This window comes from Eschrichtius robustus, chromosome 16, assembly GCF_028021215.1.
Source record: "Eschrichtius robustus isolate mEscRob2 chromosome 16, mEscRob2.pri, whole genome shotgun sequence".
Classification (NCBI taxonomy): Eukaryota; Metazoa; Chordata; class Mammalia; order Artiodactyla; family Eschrichtiidae; genus Eschrichtius; species Eschrichtius robustus.
Genome location: NC_090839.1, coordinates 77,815,240 through 77,834,917, shown reverse-complemented (window position 1 = coordinate 77,834,917; position 19,678 = coordinate 77,815,240). Strand labels below are relative to the sequence as shown.

Genomic DNA, 19,678 nt, shown 5'->3' with positions numbered 1-19,678 from the left:
ATGCAGCAGATTTCTGTATATTAATTTTGTATTCTGCAACTTTACTGAATTCGTTTACTAGTTCTAACAGTTTTTTGGTGACATCGTTAGGATTTTCTATATATAGTGTCATGTTCTCTGCAAACAGTGACAGTTTTACCTCTTCCTTTCTAATTTGGATGCCTTTTATTTCTTTTTCTTGGCTGATTGTTCTGGCTAGGACTTCCAATACTATGTTGAATAGATGTGGTGAGAGTGGACATCCTTGTTTTGTTCTTGATCTTGAAATACTTTCAGCTCTTCACAACTGAGTACCATGTTGGTTGTAGGTTTGTCATATATGGCCTTTATTATGTTGAGGTTATTGTGTTTCATCTATACCCACTTTGTTGAGAGTTTTTATCATAAATTGATGTGGAATTTTGTCAAAAGCTTTTCCTGCATCTATTGATATGATCATATGATTTTATTCTTCAATTTTGTTAATATAGTATATATCACATTGTTTGATTTGTGAATATTGAATCATCCTTGCATCCCTGGGATAAATCCTGCTTGATCATGGTATATGATCCTTTTGAAGTATTGTTGAATTTGATTTGCCAGTATGTTGTTGAGGATTTTTGCATCTATGTTCATCAGTGATACTGGCCTGTAATTTTTTGTGTGTGTGGTTTCTTTGTCTGGTTTTGGTATCAGTGTAATGCTGGCCTTGTAGAATGAGTTCAGAAGTATTCCTTCCTCTTCAGCTTTTTGGAATAGTTTGAGAAGGATAGGCATTATCTCTTCTTTAAATGTTTAGTAGAATTCACCTGTCAAATTATCTGGTCCTGGACTTTTGTTTGTTGGGAGTTTTAAAATTACTGATTCAATTTTACTACTGGTAATTTGTTCATATTTTGAATTTCTTCCTGATTCAGTCTTGGGAAATTGTACATTTCTAGAAATTTATTCATTTCCTCTAGGTTGCCCATTTTATTGGCATATAATTTTTCATATTAATCTCTTATGATCCTTTGTATTTCTGTGGTATCATTTGTAACTTCTCTTTTTTCATTTCTGATTTTACTTGGGCCCTCTCTTTTTTTTCTTATGAGTCTAGCTAAAGGTTTATCAATTTTGTTTATCTTTTGAAAGAACCAGCTCTTAGTTTCATTGATCTTTTCTATTTTTTAAGCCTCTATTTCATTTATTTCTGCTTCAACCTTTATGATTTATTTCCTTCTGCTAACTTTGGGTTTTGTTAGTTCTTCTTTTCTAATTTGTTTATGTGTAATGTTAAGTTGTTTATACTAGATATTTTTCTTGTTTCCTGAGGTAGGCTTGTATTGCTATAAACTTCCCTCACAGCACTGCTTTTGCTGTATCCCATAGATTTTGGAAAAATGTGTTTCTGTTTTCATTTATCTCCAGGTATTTAAAAATTTCCTCTTTGTTTCTTCCATGACCCATTTGTTGTTTAGCAGCATATTGTTTGGCCTCCACATGTTTGTGTTTTTTGCAGTATTTTTCTTATAGTTGATTTCTAGCTCATAGTGCTGTGGTTAGAAAAGAGACTTGATATGATTTCACTCTTCTAAATTTATTGAGAGTTCTTTTGTGGTCTAGCATGTGTCTATACTAGAGAAAGTTTCATGTGTACTTGAAAAGAATGTATATTTCTGCTGCTCTTGGACAGAGTATTCTATATATGTGTGTGTGAGTGTGTGTGTGTGTGTCTGTCATTTGAGACCAATGTTTCCGTATTGGTTTTCTGTGTGGATAATCTGTCCATTGATGTGAGTGCATTGTTAAAGTTCCCTAATATGATTATGCTACTGTCAATTTCTTCCTTTAAGTTTGTTAATAGTTGCTTTATGTATTTGGGTGCTCCTATGTTGGGTGCATCTATATTTACAATTGTTATATCTTCTTGATGAACTGATCCCTTTATCATTATGTAATGTCCTTCTTTGTCTTTTGTTACAGTCTTTGCTTTAAAGCCTATTTTGGCTGATATAAGTATTGCTACACCAGCTGTCTTTTCATTTCCATTTGCATAGAACACTTTTTCTGTCCCCTCATTTAGATTTATGATCCATTTGAGTTTAATTTTTGTGAAGGTTTGTGTCTAGATTCTTTGGGGATTTTTTTTTCATGTGAATGTTCAGTTGTTTCAGCACAAGTTGTTGAAGAGACTATCTTTCTTCCTTGTACTACCTATGCTCCTTTGTCAAAGATCAGTTTACTAAATATATTTGCATCTATTTCTAGGCTCTCTATTTTGTTGCATTGATCTATTTTTCTATTTTTTTCACCAATATCACACTATCGTGATTACTGTAGTTTTAGTCAGATTACTATAGTCAGTGAAGTCAGGTAGCATCAGTTCTTCAAGTTTATTCTTCTCCTTCAATATTGTGTTGGTTATTCTGGGTCTTTTGTTTTGCCATAAAACCTTTAGAATCAGTTGGTCAATATCTATAAAATAACTTGCTGGGATTTTGATTAGGATTGCAATGACTCTGTAGATCAAGTTTGGAAGAACTGACAACTTGACAATATTGAGTCTTCCTATCCACAAACATGAAATAGTTATTTATTTTGTTCTTCTCTAATGTTTTTCATCAGGGTTTTGTTGTTTTCTTCATATGGATCTTGTATGTATTTTGTTAGATTTATACCTAAGTATTTCATTGGGGGGGTTAATGCAATTGTTATTGCGTTTTTTACTTCAAATTCCACTTGTTCACTGCTGGTATATAGGAAAGCAATTAACCTTTATATAATAACCTTATATCTTGCAACCTTGCTATAATCGCTAATTAGTTCCAGGAGTTTTTTGGTCAGTTCTTTTGGATTTGCTACATAGATGATTATGTTATCTGTAAACAATGACAGTTTTATGTCTTTCTTCCCAACCTGTATACATTTTATTTTTCTTCTCTTACTTTATTGCATTAGCAAGGACTTCCAGTACAATGTTGAAAGGGAGTAGTGAGGGGGGACATCCTTACCTTGAACCTGACTTGCAGGAAAAGTCCGAGTTTCTCACCAGAGTAGTTAATATTTGAAATGTTTATGTATTAAGATAAAGTTTAGCTTTCTCTGATTTCTACCTTCAACCTCCCATCTTTAAGTAAAAAGTTTTCTCAGTGATTTTGCCACCATTTATAAATACCACACTCCCACATCCCCAGCCTTTGCAATCATTCTTCTTGCCATTTTATGTAGATGCTCATTTGCTTCTCAGGTCTGAAAATGTAATTACGAGCAATATGACTCCAGCAGAGATAATTTTTGAGACTGTTATTAAGATCAAGTGTTACTCTGATGATTAGGGTATGTTTGATAACCAGAAAAAAAGAAACATGTTCTTGGGGATGTGCCACCATAGCGTGCTTTGAGTCACAACTGCAGATTTGTTTCACAGCTACAGGACAAGTTTGAGCATCTTAAGAGGGTCCAACAAGAGGAGACAATGAAACTTGAGGAGGAGAGAAGACAATTAGAAGAAGAAATAATAGATTTTTATAAAATGAAGGCTGCCTCTGGAACATTGCAGACTCAGGGGTGTACCAATATAAGGAAGGACAAAGATCGTAAGAAATAATCCTCTCTTACCATTCTGTGTGTCATAGAGCCCTATCACTCTCAATCCCATCTTCCTGTGAGATTTTTCTCATAGCACTAATTCTGATTGAAATTATACTAAGTTTTAAAATCTGTTTGCTTATTGTATATTTTCTCCAACTAGAATGTGAACTCCTTGGGAGTAGGTACCTTGACCATCTTGTTAAATGCTCTGTCCTCAGTGTTTAGAACAAGAATAGCACAGAATTAGCACTCAATACATATTTGCTAAAATGAAAGAAAATCAAAGAATTATATAGCACAGTGTAAAAAGTGATTAGCTGTTGAAATTCTTTTACCATAGCCCTACCTGTGGCTCCAGGGACCAGGTATATATATACTATTTCATATCTAAATAGAAGTAGGGGATTTGTTGGCATAAAATATTATGTTATAAAAAGCTAATTCTTATGCTGATATTCCTTAACAGATTCTACTGATAATAATTTCTTGATACTTTTTATTAAATAAAATATTGTTTCTGATTGGAACTCTTAGGCTTTTATGTTAGACCTTGTAAAACTAATATTGGAATAAATCTTGAAAAGTTAGGGAGAGCCAGAAAACAGTGGGAAACCATGAGTAACATTTGGATGATAATATTACACCTTACATATTTGGGGTATATGTTAAAACTAAAGTTATCAAATAAAGTAGACTTTTTTTTTGCCATTTCAAAATTTTCCTTCTGACTATATATCCTGATTTTCCGCATTTACAATGTCAGTTCACCTATGTGTATGGCTGACTCACCGTGACTCATTCTATGAAAGTACTACCGTTGAGGGTCTGTATATATTTACTCCAGCTACATCTGGCATAGTTCATGGAATTTTTCTCATGTCCCTAGAAGAATAAATTTTTCTTCTGTTGTAATTGTATTACTGCATTCATTTCAAAGGCAGCATTTTTTTTCAGGGTATCAGGGTATTGTGATTTCGCCTCAAAATATTTGAGAAAATATAATCTGATTTATAATACCTTTACTTCTTGAAAGCTTTTTTTTTTTGAAAAATACAGGGAAAGGGAGGTATATCCACAATGATTTTTATATATGTTATTAAGTCACCTTATGATTTTATCATTTGGGGGAAGAATGAAGTCTACTATGTGAACTTTTAATGGAAACTCTACAAGGACCAGGATCTTTGTTTTGTTCACTTATGAATTCATCCCTAGGCCTAGAACAGTGCCTGGCACATGATGGTAATTGTTCATTGAATAAATGAAAACAGTAATAGTACATTAGCTATATTATATGCATGGATAGTTTAATTTAGATCATTGACTTTTAGAAGATAAACAATTAGTATAACTTATTATTGCTTTTCCACATGCTGGCTAATTATACAGCTAAGGGATTTTCATCTTCTCATTCTCTCAACACAATCCAGTGTTATTAAAATTTGAGTCACCAATGTTGTTACACATATAAAAAACAATAACGTTAACCTTGTAAAAGTGCATTTGTAAAATGCACTTGGTTGTATTTGAGGCTGGACCCTTTAGGTAATAATGTGATAGTCTGTGTTTCTTTTAGAGAAAGGAAAGAGTCACCCTAAATAAACTATATGGTTTTTCTTTCCACTTCTTTTCCAAAGGTATAAAACAAGTTATGATTTAGTCATATAAAGCATACATTTGCTCATTAAATAATGGTTTTATAAAATAGTATTTGTTTCCTATATAGCTTTTAACTATATGAATAAAATTATTTTTCTCTTTCAGATCCATTTTCATGTTAAACAGAGGTTCCAGATTTATGTAGCATAGAAAGTTTTAATAAGTCAGCATTACTAAAAACTTATAAGTGTACTTTACTTTTCCTTAGGGTTTTTATTTGCCTGATTATTTATTTGATATTAATGTAAATTGTATTTTTTAAATTTCAGTTTCTACTTGATCATGGCTAGTAATACACATTCCAATGATTTTTGTACATTTACCTTGTATTCTGTAACCCTTCTAAAACTTGTTAAATTCACTAATAAGTTGTAATAGCTTTCTTGGTAGATTTATTTGGATTTCCTAGCTACATGATTATTTGGTATCTGAGTGAAAGCCATTTACTTTTCCAAATTTTATGTCTTTTATTTTCTTGCCTTACTTAATTGACTATGACTTTTAGCACAATGTTGAGTAGAAGTGGTGACAGGGGGCTTCATTATCTCGTTCTCAATGTTAGAAATAGATACAGTTCAATCTATCATTTGTTTCCAGTTTTATTGAGCTATAATTGACATAGAACATTGTATAAGTTTAAGATGTACAATGTGTTGATTTGATACATTTATATAGTGCAAAATTATTACCAACATAACATTAGCTAACACACCTTCTTACTGTCAGGTAGTTACCATTTCTTTGTGGTGAGAACATTTAAGACCTATTTTCTTAGCACATTCATGTATATAATATGGTATTATCAACTATAATCACCATGCTGTACATTAGATTACTGTACAGAACTTGTTAACTTTATAGCTAAAAGTTTGTACCCTTTGACTGATAATTCCCCATTTTCCCCAACCCTGGCTTCTGGTAACCACCATTCTCTGTTTCTTGAATTTGGCTTTTTTAGATTCCACATATAAGTGATATCATACAGTATTTACCTTTCTCTGTCTGACTTATTTCACTTAGCATGATGTCCTCAAGTTTCATCCAAATTGTTGCAAATGGCAGGATTTCCTTCTTTCTTGTGGTTGAATAGTATTCCACACTTCTTTATTCATTCATCAACTGACATACCCTGAAGTTGTATTTATATCTTGCCTATCGTGAATAATGCTGCAACGAACATGGGAATATATACCCAGAAGTATGATTGCTGGGTCACATGGTCGTTCTAATTTTAATTTTTTGAGAAACATCCATATTTTTTTTTCCATAGTGGCTATACAAACTTCCATTCCCAGCAACAATACACAAGGCTTCCATCTTCACTAACACTTGTTATCTCTTCTCTTTGGGATGATAGACATTTTCACAGGCACGGAGTGACATCTCATTGTGATTTTGATTTGCATTTCCCTTATGATTAGTGATATTGAGCACTTTTTCATGTGCTTGTTGGCCATTTGTATGTTTTCTTTGGAAAACTGTCAATTCAGTTTCTCTGTCCATTTCTTAATAGGATTGGTTTTTTGTTTTGTTTTTAATATGGAGTTGTACGAGTTCTTTATGTATTTTGGATATTAGCCCTTTGTCAGATAATAATTTGCGAATATTTTCATCCATTCAGTAGGATGTCTTTCATTTTGTTGATGGTTTCCTTTGCTGTGCAGAAGCCTTTTAGTTTGATGGTGGCCCACTTGTTTATTTTTGCTTTTGTTACCTTTCTTTTGGTGTCAAATCCAAAAAATCACCACCACGACTGATGTCAAAGAGCTTACTGCCTTTGTTTCCTCCTCGGAGTTCTTTGGTTTCAGGTCTTACATTCAAGTCTTTATACATTTTGAGTGAGATTGGTGTATTGTGTAAGGTAGGTGTCCAGGTTCATTCTTTTGCATATGGCTGTCCAATTTTTAAAAATTAATTAATTAATTAATTAATATATTTTGGGCTGCGTTGGGTCTTTGTTGCTGTGCGTGGTCTTTCTCTAGTTATGGCTAGCGGGGGCTGCTCTTTGTTGCGGTGTGTGGGCTTCTCATTGCGGTGGCTTCTCTTGCTGTGGAGCACAGGCTCTAGGCATGTGCTTCAGTAGTTGTGGCACATGGGCTCAGTAGTTGTGGCTTGCAGGCTCTAGAGCACAGGCTCAGTAGTTGTGGCACATGGGCTTAGCTGTTCCCCAGCATGTGGGATCTTCCCGGACCAGGGATAGAACCCGTGTCCCCTGCATTGGCAGGCAGATTCTTAACCACTGTGCTACAGGGGAAGTCCCTGGCTGTCCAATTTTCCCAAAATGATTTATTGAAGAAACTGCCCTTTCCCCATTGTATATTCTTGGCTCCTTTGTCATAAGTTAATTGGCATGTATGCATGGGTTTATTTCAGGAATTTCTATTCCATTTCATTGATCTATGTGTCTATTTTTATGCCCGTACCATACTGTTTTGTAATATAGTTTGAAATCAGGGAGTGTGATGTCTCCAGCTTTCTTTATCTTACATCAGATTGCTTTGACTATTTGGGATCTTTTGTGTTTCCATACAAATTTTAGGATTCTTTGCTCAATTTCTGTGAAAAATACCATTGGAATTTTGATAGAGATTGCATTAAATCTGTAGATTGCTTTTGCTAGTATGGATATTTAAACAATGTTAAGTCTTCCAATCCATGAGGATGGAATTTCTTTCCATTTATTTGTGTCTTCTTCAATTTCTATATCAATGTCTTAAAGTTTTTAGTGTAAAGGCCTTTCACCTCCTTGAATAAATTTATTTCTAGGTATGTTACCTTTTTGATGAAATGTAAATAGAATTGTTTTCTGAATTTCTCTTTCTTATATGTTATTAGTGTATAGAAAAGCAACAGATTTCTGTATATTGATTTTGTATCCCACAACTTTACTTTAGGGTTTTTTATATATAATACCATGTCACATGCAAATAGTGACAGTTTTACTTCTTCCTTTTCAATTTGGATGCCTTTTATTACTTTTTCTTGCGTGATTTCTCTGGCTAGGACTTCCAATACTATGTTGAATAGATGTGGCAAGAGTGGAATATTTGAACACATAAATAATTAATGGAAGATTGAATCAGTGATCAAAAATATCCCCAAAAAGAAAAACCCAGGAGCAGATTGTTTCACCGAGTTCTACCAAACATTTAAAGAATTAATACCAATCCTTCTCAAACTAAAAAAATTGTCTGAAAGAGACAAGTTGGAGAGGAAGAAGTACATGGGCGTGTGGAGGTGGGAGTCAAAGATGGAGGTCAAAATGACGAGCAGGTTTCCAGCAAAAGTTATCAGGTACTGGTTGATGAACACATTGATATGTCAGGAGAGTGACACACCCTGATTCCGTGGGGGTAAGACAGGGAAACTCTGTATTTGGAGCCCTTTCAATCCTTACTCTATATGTCTCTTAATTTGTTCCTCAGTTGTATCCTTTTTGATAATAATAATCACTAGGATAGTGTTTTCATGAGTTCTGTAAATTGTTCTCATGACTTATTGTACCTGAGGAGTTCTTGGGAATTCCAGAATTTGTAACCAGTTGGCCATAATTGTGGCTTAGTGACCCCTTGAATTTGAGGACCCCTCGAATTAGTTTGACACTAATTCCGGGTGGTTAATGGCAGACTTGAATTGTACACCCGGTTAGGGTTGAAACAGAATAACTACATATGCTTTATGTCATAGCACTTCTCGGAGAAAGGGCTTAATACCATCCTTTTATAATGTATGTGTTGTTGGCAGAATTCCAAGATGGCCTCCATGACCTTCACCTTTCTTAGGGTGATGTCAGCAAGATGACAGTAAAAGAATTTCTACCACCTGTCCCCACCCAGAAACATCAAGTTGATAATGATATAATTATGATAATGATATCCATCATTATAACCATAAGCTGTTATATATATATTTATTTATGTAATTTTAGTACATGACAGAAAATGGCCATACCAATATGGAGGCCCAGATTTATTTGTCATGAGATGCTTTTAAATTGGGAATTCTGGGTACCATTTCTACATTCTTTAGAGGCAAGATAATATCTGTGGCTGATGTGAGTTGTATTTACTCCTAGCCTAATCAATGAGGCTGGGAATGGGAAAGGTATGGTAGCAACAGCCTAGGAGACCATGGTCCAATCTCTGTGTGTGTGTGTGTATGTGTGTGTTTGGATGTTTGTGTACCTTGTGAAGTGAGAACATCCCTAAAGGCAGGGTACGTGGCCTCATAATTCCAAGGTGACTTTTACATTACAGAGACCAGAAATAAACCAACAGATGGTACTAAGGAGGCAATCAATTTAGAGGATGTCCTTGCAACAAAATTAATAAGGTGCAAGAGGAACATGGCGTGGATGAGGGACCTCCTCTAGCTTAGCTTCAGCAGCAGCAGGGAAACCACCTGGTTCCTCAAATTTTTCTGACACTGTTTCTCATCGTGCTCCTTCTTGCTCATACCTCTTTGACATACCTGGTTCCTTTGGAGCCTTGATTTTTCTGAAACAAGCACGTTTCTTGGAGCTATTGCACTGGCCATTCCTGCACTTAGGCACACACTTCAGATAACTTCCTGGATCCAACCCTGTCTTCCTTACAATCTGTGCTCAAATGTCACCTTGTTTGCCGGTGTTACCTAAACACTCAGTAAAAAAAAATCACACTCCCTGTCTACTGTCTCCTTTATGACTGATTATTTTTCATCACAGCGCCGCTCACCATCTGACATGTTACGTGATTTTTTATTTTCTTATATTCTTTCTCTATCATTGGATTGTAGAGAGTTTTGTTTTTCAGTGCCCTATATTCATGGCCTAGATAGTTATTGGAAAATTGAGTTATCACTCAATTAATATTCCTCAAATGCATGAAGCATGAAAGAATTTCATGTAAAAATTGTAAGACACATAACATCTTGGGAAAAAGCTGAAAGTAGGACAAAAATTCATAAACAGAGATGGTACAAGGAATCCTAGAGAGGGGACAAGATCCACAGACAATTTGTTGAAATTAATTAATTTCTTGACTGCAAAATGTAAATGTAGGTGAAAATCAAACATGTTACTGATGTTTTTCTCACTTCTTGTAGTCACGTACACTACATGGAACCAGGGAACCTTACAGGAGTTATAGAATTTCTTCTATGATTTTTAGAGTAACCAGAATTCCAACCGCTCATATTTGGGCTTTTCCTCTCCATGTACATGATCACTGTGTCTGAAATCCTGCTCATCGTCCTGGCCATCAGCTCAGACTCCCACCTCCACACACCCAGCCAACCTGTCCTTCTTCTCCAACGTGTCCTTTGCAGGTTTCTGTTTCACCTCTGCCACGATCCCAAAGATGATGCAGAACATCCAGACACACAGCAAAGTTACAACCCTTGAAATCTGCAGCAGGAAGATATATTGTTTCCTACCGTTTGCAGGATTGGACAACTTTCTCCTGGTGGTGGTGGCCTATGAGCACTTTGTAACCATCTCTCACCCCCTGCGCTACACCATCACCATGAACCCCCAGCTCTGGGGACTGATGGTTCTGGTGTCCTGGGTCATGAGTGCCATGAATTCCTTGCTACAGAGCTTGGTAATGTTGGGGCTGTTCTTCTATGCAGACTTGGATATCCCCACTTTTTCTGTGAGCTCAGTCAAGTGGCCCAACTTGCTTGTTCTGTCAACTTTCTTAATAACATAATGATATATTTTGCAGCTGCACTGCTGGGTGGTGTTCCCGTGGCTGATATTCTTTCTTTACTTATATTCTAAAAGAGTTTCCTCCATACACGGAATCTCATAATTTCAGGGAAAGCATAAAGCCTTGTCCATCTGTCCATCTTACCTCTCAGTTGTCTCCTTATTTTACTGTATGTGTCTATGAATGTACTTAAGCTCTGCTTCTCCACACAGCTCACATTCAAGTGCAACAGCCTTGGTGATGTAAACTGTGGTCATGTCCATGCTGAACCCCTTCATCTACAGTTTGAAGAACAAAGACATATAAAAACAGCTTTGAAAAGACTCTTTGGGAAGGAAACTATAAAAGACCAATTGTCCTAGGGCTGAAGAAGTACCCATGATTGCAAGGATCAAAGCCTGTGAGCCAGAATTTCCAATTATTTTATCAGAATGTGGAAGTAGGACTTGCTACTTTTTTATTGCTAGAGTTTCTATTTCTTTGATTTCAACTTCTCTCTACAATTTATACAGCTCACTTTATTAAGCTTTCTGCCCTGACAATGAACAGGGTTATTTCCCCTTTGTCATTCTCATATTCTCTCAAATTTATTCCCAACCTTGGACTTAAAATATTTGGCAATTCTCATTTATCTCATGGGACAACTTAGATTTCTTTAAAATAATTTATTCTCAAGTGACGTAGATCACACTAATTTTTGTTTGATTTTACTAAAAGAATAGCCATGAGTTACACAACTCCTATGGAAAAACTAAACTTGGCAACCAAGGCAATTTATATAATTTTATAACACAGAAAAATCTGAGACTACAGTTTTTCACTTTTATGCCCAATATTCATTGTATATCAATCACTGACTTATTTGCTCTCCCTTAATATATAGACTTTGAAATGCTAGTGTCTCATGGTCATAGGGTTTGATTTTCCTCGTTAAGATTCTATTCTCTTATTCAAGCCCATGTCCACGCTGTCTACCAGATTCACTGGCATAATGATTATCAAATACATTTATCCAAGTTTTTAATAATTTCAATCTCTTTTGTAAAGAACTCTTTCTGTTCATTAATTTTATTCCTGTGTTCATTGAATTGTCCTTCTGAGTTTTCTTGTGGCTCATTGAATGTCTTTGTAACAGATATTTTGGATTCTTGATCAGTTAGATTGCAATATTCCATGCCTTTGTGTTCAGCTGCTGGAAGATTATCATTTTCTTTTTATGATGGCCTATTTCCTTGATTTTTTGTTAGTTTCAGGTGTATAGCAAATTGATTCGGTTATACATATGTATATAGCTATATTCTTTTAAATTTCTTTTCCATTATAGGTTGTTACAAGATATTGAATATAGTTCAATATACTGTATGTGCTATACAGTAAAACTTTGTTGTTTATCTATTTTATATATGGTAGTGTGCATCTGTTAATCCCATACTCCCAATTTATCCCTCCCCCTGCTTCCCCTTGGGTAACCATAAGTTTGTTTTCTATGTCTGTGAGTCTGTTTCTGTTTTGTAAATAAGTTCACTTGTGCTATTTTTTAGATTCCACATATAAGTGATATCATATAATATTTGTCTTTCTCTGTCTGACTTACTTCACTTAGTAGGATAATCTCTAGGTCCATCGTATTTCCTTGATTTTTAAATAGTGTTTATAGGTACGCACTTCTGCTTTCACATTAGAAGTAGCAGAAACCTTAACTAAGTAAGCTTTTATGTCTTCTTTGGCTCTTACAATTCACCAGGCCGGCTATTAGAATCCTTTCTTTTGTACTCCAGAAGGTGGTGCTATAGCTCAAGTTTGTATTTTCTCCCTTGCCCCGCCCCCCCAACCTTGGCCTGTCATCTGAGCACCCTCTGTGTCAACTAGGGCTCACTCTGGCAGATGCACTTGGGAGGCGACAGCAGAGTAGAAGGAGGTATGGGTTTAGCACTTGGGGTTCTTGGAGTGCCCACAGTTGGTGGGTGTTTCCTCGAGTGAGGTTCTCCAGCAGGTTTGTGGGCAGACTTCCTGCTGAAGTCCTGAAGCAGATAGCAGGAAACGATCCTTTAATGCCCCTTGATATTCTTATCTGTTTCCTTCCCTTTTTCCTCTCTCCCCTCAGTCATGGAGGTCCCTCCTCAGGAATCTGGTTGCTGCTGGAGAGAAATGGGTTTCTCCAGCTGCAATTCGCATAACTGGGATAGTGGGCCAGTCACTCATCACTTCCGCTTTCCACCAACTCCATGGGAGGGGTCATGGCTTTCCACCTCCTCTGTTGGAGGAGTCACCACCACTGCTGCCAAAAGCTCAGTCCCTTGTTAGTGTCACCCTGGGGAGATGGGCCACCTTGGCGAGTTTCTCCCCCTCGCCTCCAAACTCATCCTCACCTTGTTCCAATGGCATGCTAGAATCCCCCCCAGGCAGGCTGGACTTCCACAAATTCTCTCTCTCTAGAGGGTCTCTTGGTCCCTTCCCAGTTTGGCAATCTCCAGGCTCTCCTCCCCTCCATCCCCTGCCCCGCTGTGACTAGTGGGGGTGGAGCAGGTTTGCTGTCTCCTTTGGATCTACAGCCCTTACTGAGGTCCTGTTTGTTTATTTTCAGGTACACAGGTGGGCTAGAAACCTCCTGGCTTCCTTGATGTAATGTGCAGAGGCACTTTTGTTCAGTTATGGATGTCTGATTAGTTGTTTAAAAAGTGGGAGGGAAAAGAGGAGCAACTTATCCCGCTGGCCATATGCTGATATCACTCCTACAAGTCTATCCCTGCTGATATTTCTAACTCTAATCCATTACTACATAGATTATTCTAACCTTCGCCCCTTGCTTATCCCTAAATTCCCACTCCAACATTGAGAAACCCAGCTCCCATCATCCACAATCTCTTTACTTCATTGTTCAGTTCTAATGTGCATGTACAGCAGTATCAGAATTATTAACTAGTACATCTGTGAGAAATACCTTTATCAACTAGAGCACAGTGTTTGTGTGCAGTTATTTCTGGCTTAGCCTTATCAATTCCAGCATTTCCAAAGTCACTTAGGTTAGTACATTTCATTCCCCCATCCTTACAGTGAGGTTGTCTTGTACATTTGTAATAGTTTGACTCTCATGTCACATTCTGCATTCTCTCCTGGGATCCTTCAAACATAGCCAAATGATTTTTCTTTAAATTTGCGTACTTAAGTTTCACTCTTCATGCTGTAAAGTTCTATGGATTTTCAAAAAATGCATAATGTCTTCATCATAACAGTAGCATACAGAATAGGTTTATCACCCTAAAAAAATATCCCCTGTGCTTCATCTAGTTAACCCTCTTTGACTCTCATTTCCTTCCTGACAACCACGGACTTTTTTACTGTCTCTATAGTTTTATCCTTCCCAGAATGTCACATAATTAGACTCATGAAGTAAGTAGCCTTTTCAGATTGGCTTCTTTCACTTAGCAATACATATTTAAGGTTCTGCCATGTATTTTCATGGTTTGACAGCTCATTTTCTTTAAACCACCAAACAATATTCCATTGTATGGATATAATAGTTTATTTATCCATTCACCTGCTGAGGGATATCTTGGTCTTGATGATTATCAGGGTCTGGGTAGTGTTAGAATAGAGCTAAGGGTAAGGGTCATGGTCAAGATTAGGGTGGCTGTGAGTCTCAGCGTCAGGGTAAGCATTAAGTGAAGGTCAAGATAACAATGAGATTCATTGTAGAGTGAGGGTTTGGGTCAGGATCAGGGTCAGGGTCACAGTCAGGGTCAGGTTGATTGTCAACATCATAAGGGCCCGAGTCAGTGTGATGGTCATGATCAGGGTCAGAGACAGTGTGTGGGACCAGTTCAGAGTCATTTTGAGGGTGAAAATCAGAATCAGTATTTGTGTGAGCACGAGGGCCAGAGTCAGGTTGAGCACCAGGATCACAGTCATGGTTAATGTTAGGTTCAGAGTCATAGTCTGTGCAAGGGTCAGGGTCAGCTTGAAGGTCAGAGTCAGGATGGGAGTTAAGGTGAGAGTCACAGGGACAGGGTGAGGGTAAGGTCAAAGTCAGGGTGATGGTCAGAGTTAGATTAAGGTTGAGGGTCATGATCAGGATCATGGTAAGCCGAGTGTGAGGATCAAGTAAAGGTCAGAATGAGGATAAGGTTCAGCATCAGTTACAGTGTCAGCATGAGAGCCAAGGTGAGAATTAGGGCCAAGATGGGTGTGAAAATGAGGTTCAGGGTCAGGGTCATGGTTCAGGAGAACTTTGGGATGAGGTCAGAGTCAGGTTAAGTGTCAGTGTGAAGGTTAGCAATGAAGTGAGGGCAAGGGTCAGAGTGAGGGATTAGCATTAGGATAGGTTGTAGGTCAAGATGAGGTTGGTATCAGAGTCAGGTTGAGTGTCAGCCTCAGGGTGATGATCAAGGTCAGCATGAGGGACAGGTTCCAGGTTAGGGTGATGATGATAAGCAAAATTGGTGACCACATTGCATCAGTGTCAGAGTTAGGGTAAGCTTCAGGGTAAAGGTCATGCTCAGTGTCAGGGACAGAATTAGCTCTGTATCATGTTTGGTGTCAGGGTGAGAATCTAAGTCAAAAGTCATCCTAGGTTCAGATTCAGCATGAGGGTAAGTAAATCAAATTTATGGTCAGGGTGAGGGTCAAGATGAGGGTTACGGCGAGGGTCAATGTCAGGGTCAACGTCAAGATAAGTGTTAAGGTCAGGGTCAGCCTCAGAGTGAGGGTCATATCAAGGAATAGATAAGGTTGAGGGCAGGGTGAGGACCAGGGTCAGGATAAGTATGGAGTGAGCATCAGGCTTATGGTAAAAGTAAAGGCTAGGTTCAGGGTCAGGGTCAGAGTGAGGGTCAGTAAAAGTTCAGAGTTTATATGACAATAGTGTCTGGGGCAGGGTCAGCTTCAGAATCAGGATTAAGGTCAGGTTGCTTTCAGTGTGGGATGATCATCAGGGTCAGGCTCAGGGTAATGTCAAAGTCAGCTTGAGGGTCAATTTCAGGTAAGGCTCAGGGAAACAAGGACATCAAAATCTATTTGGGGAGATGGTCATGTAGAGGGTGAGGATGAGCGTGTTTTTAAATGTAGGTTTTATTATTATTTAAATATGGGGAGGCCAACAGATCAGTAGACAGTTATCATTGAAAAGATAGTTTGTGACAGTTCTCAAGAGGAGGGACATGTCATGCCATACAGGCCATATGGAGAAGCACCACAGTTGGTCAGGAGGCAAAGGGAGAGAGGTCAGAATCAGGTAAATTGAAAGGTAAAGATCAGTGTCAGGTTCAGGGTGAGGCCAATGCTAATTTGTGGGTCTTGATGAAGGTAAGGGTCACGCTCAAGGTCAGATTGAGTGTCATTGTGAGGGTCAGAACGGGGGTTAGTGTCAGAGTCAGGAAGAACAGTCAGGGGTGTGAGGCAAATGTTCAGAGTCATGATCAGGAAGAGGTCAAGGTCAGTTTCAGCTCCAGGATCAGGGTCAGGATCAGGGTGGGGTGCCAACCCGGGCCAGAGCGAGGGAAGGGTAGTGTCAGGGTGATAGTCTGGTTCAGGTTAAGCATAAGTTTCAGATTCAAGGCAGTGTCAAGGGCATAGTGAAGGTATGTGTAAGGGTCATTGAAGAGTCAGAGTGAGGTCAGGCTCAGGGAGAAGGTAATGGTCAAGTCAGAGTAAATGGAGAGTGAGTATCAGAGTCAGGGTCAGGGTCAGGTAAGGGTCGAGTTTATGATCATGATGAGAGTCGTGGTGAGGCTGAGATTCAGGGCCAGGGTGAGGGTCTAGTTGAGTGCTGGTGTAGGGTTAGCATCAACGTTAGGGGCAGGGTGAGGGTAAAGATGAAATTGAAGGTAAAGGTGAGAGTGAGAGTCAGGGTTAGGTACAGAATCAGGGTCAGGGTGAGAATGAGATAGAGTGTTTAAATGAGTATCAGGATCAAAGTCAGGGTGAGTGTCACAGTCAGACACAAGGTAAGAGTGAGTAACAAGGTGAGATTCAGGTATTGAATAGAGGTGGTGTCAGAATGAGAGTGAGAGTCAGAGTCAAGGTGAGAGTGCATATACACTTCAGGGTCAGAGTGATGGTTATAATCGGTGTTTAGGTCAAACTGAGGGTCAAGGTCAGGGTCAGGTGAGGATGAGTGTGACAGTCAAGTTCAGTGTGGATGTCAAGTAAGGGTCAGGGTGACAGAGATTCAATGGCAATGTGAAAATCGGGGACATGGGGAGGGTCAGGGTAGGATCAACATCAGAGTAGGGCGGGGTCATAATGAAGTTACAATTGAGGTCAGTGTCAGGTTGAGTGTCATGTCAGTGTAATAGTCAGGATCAGTGTGAGTAAGTAGTTCAGGGTCAGGGCGAGGTTAAGAATCAGTCAGGATTAGCATCAAGAGCAGACTCAGGGTGAGGGTCAGGGTGAGAGTCCTTATAACTTTCAGGGTCAGGGTGAGGTTCAGAGTTATGTACTATGTGAGGTTAAGGGTCAGAATATAAGTCAGACATGAGGGTCAGAGTCAGGTTTAGGAGCAGAGTGCTTATGTGTATCAGGGTCAAAGTCAACTTCATAGTCAGTGTCTAGGACAGGATATGTCTGTCAGTCAGGGTCAGAGTAGAAGTCAGAATCAGGGTCAGGGTGAAAAGTAGGGTCAGATAAGGTTCAGGGTCTAGTTCAGCATCAGGATCAGTGTGAGAGTAAGAATGAGAGATAATGTCAGAGTGAAGGTCAGGGACAGTGGGAGGGTGAGGGTGTTTGTCATGGTCAGAATCAAGGTCAAGTGAGAGTGGATAAGCGTCAGAGTCAGGGTGAGATTAAAGTTAAAGGTGAGGTTAAAGTTCACAGCTCTAGGGGCAGAGTCAATGTCAGGGTGAGGATAAGGGCAGGGTTATGGCTATAATATTTCACCTTTTGTTTACAATCTTATATCTAGTATTAATTCAAGTACTGCTGTCAAAGGAGCATTATTCTTCCTGCTGATTCTGGTTAATTTTTCTGCGGGAACAGTAATGGATTTGGGGTACTCACTGGCCCAGTAATTTCAATTGTATTATTATGGACCATCAGATCCAGATAATTCATACCACTAACTCTGAAAAATCGAAATATTCCAAATTTTACTTCTTTGTAGATTTACTGCCAGATGCTTGGATGGTAGGAATTCAAGAACATGCAGAGCAATTTAACAGATTTCTGGCCTAAAAAATGTTTTGCAACTTCTCAATTTCATACAGTTAATGGAATGGTCGGAATGGAATTTAGATGATGAGAAACAGTTGGCTTAGAGCTTCAAGGCTAGATAGTTTCAAATTTATAGAAAGTTTACCTTCATTAATGGAGCCAAAATGGCTTCTTTTTCTTTTTCTTTTTTTTTTTAAGAGAAAAGATATTAAATTATTTCTCAGTCTAATCTCTTTAAGCACTCAGTGTGTTTTCACAGTGCAAGGGGAGGAACTGCTCTCAGCCAACAATTTACCAGTGATTCCGACACACACAAAGCAACTCCAAATCACCATGCTTTATACTTACTTTTAACTGCTGCACTGGAAAAGAAAAGGAAGGTGTAAATGAGGACAGATGAGTTTACAGGGACTCCATCTTTGCCTTTAAATTAATCTTTGTTCTTGGGGGCAGCAGGGGATAAAAAAGACAGTAAAAGAAGTGGCTTCTGACCATACTTTTCAGCTATGCTTCCAACAGCAATGCGGTTAATCTAATATTTTTTTCATGTGGTACCTCTGTCTCTCTCTCTACCCATGCGCAGCAGTCCGGGTCTTTCTGCACAGGTGACGCTATTGACTACTATCCCCCCTGAGCAGGCCCTGGGTCCCCATTAACGGGCTGAGACTTTCTGATGGGCGCAGTGGGAAGGCCTTGGCCTCAGCCTGGGCCACCAGTCACACCGTAGAGGTGCTCGCTGCCTAGTTACCTGGAGGCCGCTACTCTCTTGCAAGGTCTGGGGCCTCCACATACCCCACGTTTGGAAGGATGGCTGGGGTTACCTAGCTCATTCCCTTTGGACCTTGAACTGGACTACAGAGGCCCCAAAAACCAAAAGTCGGAGGTGGGAGTGCACAGATCCGAAATGAAGGCTCGCTGTAGGTTGGAATGAGAAAACACCCCTTCTCTATCCTCTCTCCAACACGGTAGAGAGAATCACCAGGAGAACTCCCCATTCCCTCCCCCTGCGCGCGCCGAGCACAGCATCTGATTGGTGCGCCCTGCCCCCGAGCCCCGCCCCTCCTGCCCCGCGCCCCGAGGTTTTAGGTAAGGGTCTTCCAGCCAGCGGACCCTTCCTCATTCTCCCTAAGACCTTCATTTCGCTTTTTAAAAGCTCGAGAGCCTGGCCCGGCCCTTGTTCCACCCTAAAGCCCTAAAATAAGGAGGCCTAGGGTCTGGAGGTCGTAGTGAAAGGGGGTCTAGTCCGGGGAGTGACAGGAGAAAGCTGGGGCGGCAGCGACGGCTGGCAGGAATCTTCGCTTCCCAAGCCTGGGATCTGGGGCTGAGGGGTGATAGAGCCAAAGGTTTTCCCGTCTGAAAAATAAGGGGTGTGCTGAATAGTTCCCAAGACCCCTTCCAACTCTAAATCAAGCGGTAATCCCAGGAGGTGTTCTGTGGTCGTCTTTAGAGTTAGAAGATCCTATAACGTTGTTCAAGCTGGGGCCAAGGGCAGGGGATTGGAAAATTGAGGCGGGAGGACTCTTGATTCCACCTAGTGAAGGATAAACAAGACTGGGAGATTTCAACAACTGTCTTCTAGACAGCATGTCACAGGGCCACGGTTTCTGGAGGGCCTCTATCTCCCCCGT

At 39.1% G+C, this 19,678-nt stretch overlaps 1 protein-coding gene and 1 pseudogene across 2 annotated transcripts in view; both read left to right on the top strand.

The window, feature by feature from the left end:
* SEPTIN14 (septin 14) overlaps positions 1 to 3,571 on the top strand; it is a 40,500-nt gene extending 36,929 nt beyond the window's left edge. The window contains exon 9 of one of the 2 annotated variants that reach the window (XM_068565662.1): positions 3,392 to 3,571. In XM_068565662.1, coding sequence (XP_068421763.1) covers positions 3,392 to 3,571 — 180 coding nt within the window. The remainder of the gene's footprint in view (positions 1 to 3,391) is intronic. The other variant, XM_068565663.1, reaches the window with a different exon arrangement.
* Positions 3,572 to 10,312: 6,741 nt separating this feature from the next.
* LOC137750508 (olfactory receptor 7A5-like) lies at positions 10,313 to 11,210 on the top strand (annotated as a pseudogene).
* Positions 11,211 to 19,678: the final 8,468 nt, after the last annotated feature.